Consider the following 10,343-nt stretch of genomic DNA (forward strand, 5'->3'; position numbering starts at 1 on the left):
CTGCAAACTATTTGGAAAACCTGTATTTAACTTATATTACCTTTTGGTTTGCATATTACTTTACATGTGACTTTGGACCCAGTCGTAAATGTGTGGGAACACATTTTTTTCTATGAATGGGAAATATAGCAGACAATCCTTGTGAACAGCAAGCTGTCATTAAACTCCGGTGTCCTACTTGACATGAATTTTTATTTTCTTGCTACAGGAAAGGAGAGGGAGTTTTTAAATCGGATAATATCTCCACAATCTCTATTCTGAAAGACGTACTCTCGAAAGAAGCCACTAAAAGAAAAATTAACCTAAACATATCATATGGTAAAAAAGTATTTATTTTTCCTTTCATTGCCATGCCAATAACATGGTAGCTTTTTTTTCTTTTCATGCAGGTGAGCACAACATGCAAATACTATTTACCGTGTTTTTATTCAGTTTATAAACAATGATTTTTCACAGATTGTAGTTATTCTATGCACTAATGTTATAATGCTTCTAATTTAAAACAACGTCTCCGTTCTTTATCCTTTTCACGCTGTGTCTGAACTTGTAATAACTTTTATTGTCTCAAAGGCTCATTTATAAGATCTTAATCAAATAAGATTAAAAATTAGTCAAATTAATCAAATGACCTTTAAAGTTTTCACTGCAACAGCAAGAATTGTGCTCCAAAGTAGTATCATGAATATTGTTAAAACATACATAGCACTACTGATATCTATTATATAAATAGTTTGTCTATTAGCTTCTTTTTACAAAGCCTGGAAAAATGCTAAATGTAAAAAGTACCCGCCATTGTAATCCTTGTATTAAAAAAGTATCATTCTTGTTTTGTGTTTTTTATCCTGCACAGATATAAATGAAGAATCTGTCGGCCACACATTGAAAATGATTCATCCAAAGCTAGAATACCAGTTACTCTTGGCCAAAAAAGTGCAGTTAATTGATTCCCTTAAGGTATGTGATTCTCTCTCTCTCTCTCTATATATATATATATAGAGAGAGAGAGAGAGAGAGAGAGAGAGAGAGAGATACACACAGACATATCTATATATATTTTTGGCCTTTGGCCCGTCACTCCGCCTCAGGCCAATCAGATTGGTCCGTGGCCCAGAACCGCCCCCGCACGCCTCTCATTGGCTGCCTTGCTTAGCTGGCCACAAACACACACACAACCACCGGCACACTCTTCTCTTCATCACCCCCCACCATCACCCAAACCTCACCTCCCCGCCGGCTTTCCCCCCCCCCCCCCCCCCCTCATCCGCAACTCCATGCCGGCGGGAGGAGCAGGGCAGTGGCGGCCGCAGCGGGGCTGACTGTCCCCTGGGGCGCCCACTGGGGGACACCTTACCCTATTTAGAAATACTACCTATTACGGATTTACATCCCGGGCAACGCCGGGTATATCAGCTAGTATATATATATATATATATATATATAGCAAAAATTACAGCGCCAAACTAGTATTAATCGGTCAATATCAGTGAGGAAAAAGGTGAATAATATTGTACCAAAAATTAACAAACCACACAAAGCAAACAGACATATACCATATATGACAAGGATCAAAGGGTAGAAAAAGGACACAAAAGGAGAAAAAAAAGGGGTGGGGGGAGGAAGGGCAACCAATTGATGCATTTGTCCAAGGCGTGTTTTCAACTGATATCTTGTTAGTGAACTGATTTTAGCACTGTGATAATAAACCTATTACCTTTTACACTATGGAGCCCGCGCTGTCCCTTTCTGTTTTGTGTGTGTATGTATATGTGTGTAAATATATATATATATATATATATGTATATATATATATATATACATAAGCAATACGATACCGTTTGGAAACGAAATCAGCAGGCAGCACTCCAGAATTGAACCAACAAGTGTATAGAAAAAATAAACACAAAACCAACGTTTCGGTCCACGAATCGGACCTTTGTCAAGGTGGCACCACCTTGACAAAGGTCCCATTCCTGGACCGAAACATTGGTTTTGTGTTTATTTTTTCAATACACTTGTTTGTTCAATTCTGGAGTGCTGCCTGCTGATTTCGTTTCCAAACGGTATCGTATTGCTTATTCTTCATTATAGGATCTGCACCCACACCAGTGACTATTATTACGGAGTGCTTTTTGTTCTTTTTCTATGTTATATATATACATAGACACACACACACAACACTGATGCTTTACGACCGTGTGCGCTATTGAAAACAATGCCTTACCGCACACAATACTGTTATTCTGCGTTAACAGGTCAAACACCTGCTAAATCTGTATGAAAAGTGTTTTTCCAAATGTCTTATATTCACATCTGACATAACCCCTCACGTGACATATATTACCTTTATACATGTTGTATTCCTTTTTTCATATTTACCACATAAGGCCTGGGCTCAGACGGAAACACTGGCCAGAGCATACTGTAGACCAGATTTGCTTTATGTATACTTCTAACTTTATCCGTTTTGTATGAAATTTGCTTTTAGACCGGCCAAATATCTTCTTCAACCCTTTCGCTGTCAGAGAGCTCAGCAACTCTTAGCTTTGCAAAAGGGTTACGTTAGTTGTATTTTTCTCAACACCTTCACTGTTGGAAAGGCATTGCAAACCTTTCGAGCAGCAAAGTGGCTAGTTTCCAAGCAAACAAATGATCTGTGTGATTTCTTTCTTTGCCATATAAGGAGCTGCAGGTTCATGAAGGCAACATGGATTTTCTGATCCCAGAATATCGCTGTATTTTAGAAGAGGCTGAAAAGCTCCAAGAGGAGTACAAGAAACAGCCTGCTCATCTTGAAAGGCTTTATGGTGAGGTTCCCCAGTGCATGCAATCATTTCCTATTGCATGGCCCCTGCCATAACGTATTTACATTTATAATGCAGGAATAACTGCACACTAAATAGTTCAACTGAAACATGAAGTTGAAACGAGGTGTTAAAATTAAAGTGCACATTCTGTGATCCTTACATTTTCACAATCCATCATTTTGAATTGACCACTTTGGCTCTTCAGTATGTTTGGCAAGCATCATTTACCACAGACTGAGTGCATTTTTCACGTATGCAAATATCCAAACTCATTTATTAATGAATAATTGTAGGTCTATACGGCTGTAATTAAAAAAAAAAAACTTTTCCAAAGCTATATCGACCCTTTGTGAATCTATCCCGAAGTTTAATCATTGAAAAACTCAATTTGCACTTTCTACTGAATCCCTTTACCTCACTGGTCCAAGTTGCTATACATTACATTTTGTACAGTTATTCATTGTGTCTGTACTGCTCTGTTGCTTACCGTTTAACATACCCAAGTAGCTATTCTATGCAAAAAAAAACTACAGTTATACACTGAAGGAGTTAATGGGATAGCTGTGCATAGTAATTGTTGAGGCTTGTTTGAATAGTGTAGCATGTGGACACACTAAAAAAAATTCCCATTTGTTTTGCAGGCATGATTACTGATCTCTTCATTGACAAATTCAAATTCAAAGGCACAAATGTGAAAACAAAAGTTCCTCTCTTGCTGGAGATTTTGGACAATTATGACCAGAATTCACTGATGGTTTTTTTTGATGCTGCGTAAGAAGTGTAAGAAGTTAAGAAAAGGCAAAAGAACTGAAGCTTAACTATGGCAATCATGTATAGTATTTATTTGACCCCCTTTTGTGCCAGCGAGGCCTGCAGTGCATTGTACAGCAATCCTGCGTGGGCCCTTTCTGGCACACAAGGGATTAATATAGGCAGCACTTTTTTTACATGTTCAATGTGTTAGTTTATTCCGTCTTTGAAGATGATCCTTTTCCACCTTGTATTTCCTATGTTAGGAGATCGGCCTTCAGTTTGTGAAAATGTTTTCTATATGCAGTTAAATCACATTAGCAAAACAAAGGTGTAACTCCGCTGTCAGAGGAGCCAGAAACCCACTCGAAAGAGGTCAAAGGAGCATCCTGTGACAAAAAATGTGTATTTTTCAGAAAATAACATGGTTTACCTGTTACAGTACATCACTCTAGTCTATACTATGCTCTACAATATAAAAACACAACAGCTGGCGTCCATTTATGCCAGATATTTGGGCAAAATTATTAGCCCAGCATGCTGGAGTGAGTATGTAACATTGTTCATCAGCTTGTTTAGAATATTTTAGTCCCTTTATTGATTGTTAGACTTACTGTTTTATTTATTTTTAGGATTTTAGAGTCTGGATCATGGAAACAAATGTGATTGCAGGACTTTTTTGAATTAAAATCCTACTCCCTTTTTGTTTTGCTAATAACTTAATTTTAGTTAAAGCACATCATTTTCAAAATGATTTTGGGAACAAATTGTATTTTCACACAATTACGCTTTCTTTAGATTGTATACGTTTTATAAATATACAGTATGTTATTAAATTATTCAGTGTATTAAACATGCAGTGGTTTATAAAAAATTAAAAAGCGTATAAACATTAATTGGAGTCTATTTTTTTCTTCATTTTCTTAACCAGTGTATAGATTGTATTTTCAAGTGCAATATTGCTGAGTGCTTCTTATACGGCAACTACATCATCATTATCTGTTGTCTAAATTTAGCATAGGTTGAACTTGATGGACGGAAGTCTTTTTTCAACCTCATCTACTATGTAACTATGTACATCCATATTATGATTTACGTTAGAGGTTTATTGTTTGTAAAACACAAAAAATGTACCCTTACATTTTCTAATAAAAAGACATAACATAACACTAACACTTTTACAGAACCACTTCATTGAGCTCTTCTTGCCCTTTTCCACAAGGGCATTGCTTGTGAAAATAGGCATAAAGACCGAGAGCAGTGGGTATTTAAAAAACTTTTTGGGGGGTAAGGAACCCTATAATTATATTGTGAAATTCTGAGGAGCCCCAACCCCCTCTAATAGCGTGTCTGAGATCAGATACATTGTAAGGAAGATGAAAAAACAAGTGACGCCGCGGTCACGGCTCCTCCAAACAGCCAAAACGCATGTAGAAAAATAAAAAACTTTATTAATTCAACAAGTGAACAACAGCCATAGTCAACCTCTGACGCGTTTCGTCCGGGTTACGGACTTTATCAAAGAGGGCTTTGATAAAGTCTGTAACCCGGACGAAACGCGTCAGAGGTTGACTATAGCTGTTGTTCACTTGTTGAATTAATAAAGTTTTTTATTTTTCTACATGCGTTTTGGCTGTTTGGAGGAGCCGTGACCGCGGCGTCACTTGTTTTTTCATCTACCTCTCCCATTTCCGGCTGGAGCACGCGAGGACATCACCACACAGCAGACCGCTGGGCAACTCTAAACCAGCTTATTGGCAGATCACTAAGGAGTCGTGAGTACTGACTGCTGGGTTTATTCCGTGACACAGGGCGTGGGTGAGGCTTATACATACCGGTTCATAGGGATCTACTTTTGGGCATTTCCCTGGACGTGCTCGCTGGTATTTCCCCCGGTCTTGGCCCCCCGCCCTGCATTAGTCTATACGGATATATCTTTGTTGCTTATTGCTTTCATACTATGAAGGATGTCTACCTCCTGCCACCACAGACTTACATAATCATACCACCACGGTTTTGGTAGCCACAGTATCCAAAGGGCTTCACCCCCCTAATTCTGTCTACATTGTAAGGAACCCCAACCCTCTCTAATAGCGCCTCTGCCTCTGAGATCAGATGCATTGTAAGGAACCCCAACCCTCTCTAATAGCGCGTCTGAGATCAGATGCATTATAGGGAACCCCAAGCCTCTCCAATCGAGTGTCTGAGATCAGATGCATTGTAAGGAACCCCAACCCTCTCGAATAGCGTGTCTGAGATTAGGTGTTATATAGCTGAGCATTGCACAAAGATATGATGCTACGTGTGACTTCATCATTAGCTTGTGGTGTATCGATTTTATTTGAATTCAAATAAGGTCATAGCCCGCACAAACATATTTATAATGCATGTATAGATGTTTTATATGGATGTAGCCAAAGTTCCTTTTCATTCCTTAAAGGGAAAAATAAAAGGTAATCTTCCAGCCTAGTCTATAGTGCTCATATTTATTTCCCAATATTGTTTGCCCCCATCCTCTAACTGAACCCGTTACTGGCGGTTGGTTTTAGGAAACGGCTTTGCTGTGCAGTGGGGGGATTATTAACCGGCCCTTTAATGAACAGAAAATGGTTTGTAGCTGTCTTTCCCTCCCCCTTGTCCTTTTACACATGCTGAAAAGAGTCAGCTTTTAACAATAGTACCCAGTCTTTTCAGTTGTGCCAGAGTCATAGAGACAGCCTTGCAATGTCCCTGATGGTTGGTGTCAGTGACCCAGGAGCTTTCGGTTGCTACAACAAATTTTACCTTGGCACAGCTGGCCTCCTCTGAAACAACTCTCTCTAGAATTCTAATCTGCTTTAAGCACCAAACTTCACATGCAACAAACAGCCAGGAGCAACCATTGATATGTTTCATGAAAGTAGCGTCCGATCATACTGCAGCACTGATTATGTAGTTGGAGCAACTCTTGCTGTGTTATAATTATTTTTCACGTCTCATCAGTTCTAAAATAGAGGACAAAATTATGTTTTTAGTATATATTACTTTATATATATATATATATATATATATATATATATATATATATCACAGGAGGGGCCCCAAATCATATAAAAAAACATTTTTGGAGAAATATCCCTGAATTTTAGGCAAACTACTTTACTTTAATATTACTACTTCATCAGAGCGATTGTTAAGCATTCATGTTATGTATAATGTTCAACCACTTGAATTACTTTGCAATATGTTGTTAGCCCCTCAGTGAAATAATTCCAGAAGTTAATAATTAGAATTGGCATCTGTTGTATAATGCGCTTTCTGACCATGAGACTTAGGCAAGGAGTTAATACATTTGCCATATGTCCCTCTCCACCTTCCCACAGAATAACCTAATGATGAGAGACTAAATAAGCAAATCTGAGTAGACGCCTTGGAATCCTATGCAGGCTTATTTGCTGTTGTTTATAACACCAGATTGCAGTATATTGCTCTAGGTAAACCCTTTTATGACAAGCGACATTACAAACTGCTTTAACCTATTCATGATATGGCACCAATAACTGGATAGAAGATATAGGGTAAAATACAGAAATGAAGCAAGAACCAGAGATAATAGCAATCGTTTTGCCATTTTTATTTTGATATGAGTAAAACTCAGTGACTAATAACTTGCTTAAAATAAAAAAATCGGACAAGTGTAAGTTTATCCTGTTTGTAAACATAACCTGAAATTTAAAATGAGTTTTACTGCCATTATCTATTTCCTTATCGCGAGACCTGGTTCTCAGACAGGGAGGGAGCATGAATAAATCTGATTGCCATTGGAGTGGAGCTAGCACAATCAACAATTATCCCTCTCCCCAATTAACATTCTTCATTGTTAATTAAAACCAAAGAGCATTACAATGTAATGTGTCACTTGTATTCATGTATTTCATATATCACTGTAAGCTTAATTTGGCCCTATCTAGGACTGCGCTTATAACTATCTCAACTTATTTTCACTCTATACGTGAAAGCTCATAAAGTAACTGACCTATAATTCCAAAGGAATATTAACCCATATTTATTTATAATATACTTTACCAGGAGAAAATACATTGAGTTAATTCTTACTTTCAAGTACGTCCTGGTTATGGAACAGTGTTTTTCAATAGGGGTTCCTAGGTCATCCCCAAAGGGTTCCTTGCAATTTCTGTTCATTTGAAAATTGTATCACATAGAGAAGAATTAACCATGCATCTGATCACAGAGTTGCAATTAGAAAGGGTTGGGGGTTCCTCAGAATTTCACTTAGGGTTCCTTAACCAAAAAAGGTTGCAAACCACTGGTATACTGTAGAATATTAAGATGACAACATTATACCGTACATTTCCAGACATGGAAGTGAGAAACAGCCAAAGCCTTTAAAGCTCTTAAACAGCTGGTGGTTTTGAGAGACTTGGGTAAAATTTGTTCCAGAATTGAGGTGCCCGTTAAGAAAAGGAAGAACAACTTGATTTTGTATTGAAACTTGGAACCATGAGCAGGCTTCTGGAGGCAGATCTTAAGTGATAAGTGTTGTGTAAAGGGATGAAAAGCCTGATCAGACGATTGGGTATCTTGTCCAGAACGTATTTGTACTGAATGTTAGACAGGAAAAATGTCCCGTATGTCTAACTCCAGGGACTGTCAACCTAGTCCTGTTAACATATTGCAATAACGGGTATTTAAGTTACATAATGAGACAAAACGGCATATAAAGTGGTATAAAATATAATTTGGAGTCCTGTACCATACACTATGTCCCCATAGTTTAGAATTGTCATTATTAGTATTTGTTGTTCAATGCGTATTTCGACAATGGAACTTAGGCAATATTTTATTATTTCTAATATTTCCTAAGCAGTCCTCTGTCATCAGACACCTTCCGACTCCGGAAGACACCTTAAAGCCCATTGACTTCCAGCGCCGGAAACTGGCTATTAACTATGGGACTTTACATTTGCATGTAAAACAATAATTTTCAGACTCTGGTCTAGGTGTATAACTTTACAAATAGTTAAGCGTTTCTGCTGGTATTATCTTTGCATTTTGACTTCTACAAACTGGGCTAGCATATATATTTTATAGACTCTTGACCACCCATGTCCTTGACCAACTATGGGCATGAGTCATGAAACATTGGCGACTGATACTATCTGGCAAAGACTTTCAAGTGAATGGACTTTACCACTACAACCATGAAGGAAGGGAATACCTAATCTGAGTATATATATATATGCTCCCATGGGACAACTGGAGTGTCTCCAACTTCACACACAGGAGACACCTGTCAATCGGTGGCTGATTAGAGAAACCTTCTATTATAGGACTGGTCAACTCATATACAGAGCTGCTCACCTGTTGGTGTCTGCTATATGTGCCTTGTCTTGTACATTTCATTGGATTTTTCTGCAGAGTATGGATGATTACAAAATGAGTGTCCTCTAAGAATGAATGTGCTGCCTTGACAGACATACATTTTACATTATGTTCACACTATGTTTGCCAAAGTGAGTGACGGAAAAAAAACAGTTTCTCAAGGAATATAGAAAGGAACATGCACCAGTAAGACATTAAGGTATGTGGTTACTAAACAGTGCTAGACCTTGGTGCAGTTTAAGGCACATTCCCCTTGAAAAGCCTAAACGCTGCACACCAAGCAATATCCTACTGTACATGTGGGTTTTTTTTTTTTATATAAATCAGTTCTGTACTATAAGAAAATACTTGTAGCATTTCTTTTTTTTTTTAAACAGCTCTAAATGACATTTTTAATGAATTATAATCTAACGAGCATTTTTTGTTTCTATAGCAACCATTAACAGTCACTTCCTCTTCTGAAACAGGGTCTGGCACACAAGTTTTGGAGCGCTGCCCTCTCTCTAGCAGTGCACCAATTGTATCTAGTGACTGCCTGGCCACATGATCCTCCCCACAGACGTTTGCCTCTGGTCGTCTTCTGCTGCACTGACAGCCATTTAGTGAACCCCCGAGCCGAATCTTTGCTGATCGATCACAGGTCAACGGATGGATCGGCAACTTAGCTAATTACTTATCATTGTGTGGATTGTACTGATACACATATTAAAGGGGGGGGGGCAGCTTGGACTGCTGCTTTAACGTGCATTAAGGCTTAGAACCGTTTAGTACATTTGGGTTGAAGTTTATCTATATTTTGGTGAATGGTGTAGTGTTGATTCTGAATAAATAAACTAGTTTCCACTCTGATTTCCTTAAACTTACTCTTGGCTGACTTTGGGCAAGTCCCTTTATGTTTCTTTGCACCAAACATTACACTATATACTTCAGGGGTAGTAAATCCTTATTATTATAAATGTAATGATTAAACTGACTCTTGAGTCCCTTCAATGCCCCAATTCCCTGTACTGGCACAGAAGGGCTTCAGAACACAAAGCACTGCAAATTCACAGCGTTACTGGAAACTTGCAATTAACCCTTTGCTGCTTGCGTGCCCTGCAAAAAAAATCTCGACCTTCACTATTTTGAGACGGGTAGGGGATTATTCGTGAAACTGAGATAGTGCTGATCAGGGCACTATCGCAGAGAAATTCAGTTTCAGTGCAATGGTGCTCTGACCAGCATTATCACAATGTATTGAGTAACCTCCATGGTCCCTTGACACCTACAATACATTTATGATAAATGTTAGAGGAGGTAGCACTGGAAGTTTGAACCAAGACCATCAAATTTGGACTAATGCTACTGTACCACATAGCTTCAGGTAAGAGGCAGCCAGTGTGACAATAGGGGTAGATTTGGCTGCTT

At 38.4% G+C, this 10,343-nt stretch overlaps 1 protein-coding gene across 1 annotated transcript in view; it reads left to right on the forward strand.

The window, feature by feature from the left end:
* Positions 1 to 4,450, forward strand: part of BBS7 (Bardet-Biedl syndrome 7) — a 52,762-nt gene extending 48,312 nt beyond the window's left edge. The window contains exons 17-20 of the mRNA XM_075616033.1: positions 209 to 318; positions 851 to 954; positions 2,681 to 2,804; positions 3,446 to 4,450. Of these exons, the coding sequence (XP_075472148.1) occupies positions 209 to 318; positions 851 to 954; positions 2,681 to 2,804; positions 3,446 to 3,579 (472 nt within the window). The 3' untranslated portion in view covers positions 3,580 to 4,450. The remainder of the gene's footprint in view (positions 1 to 208; positions 319 to 850; positions 955 to 2,680; positions 2,805 to 3,445) is intronic.
* Positions 4,451 to 10,343: the final 5,893 nt, after the last annotated feature.

This window comes from Ascaphus truei, chromosome 1 (assembly GCF_040206685.1).
Source record: "Ascaphus truei isolate aAscTru1 chromosome 1, aAscTru1.hap1, whole genome shotgun sequence".
NCBI classification, from domain to species: domain Eukaryota; kingdom Metazoa; phylum Chordata; class Amphibia; order Anura; family Ascaphidae; genus Ascaphus; species Ascaphus truei.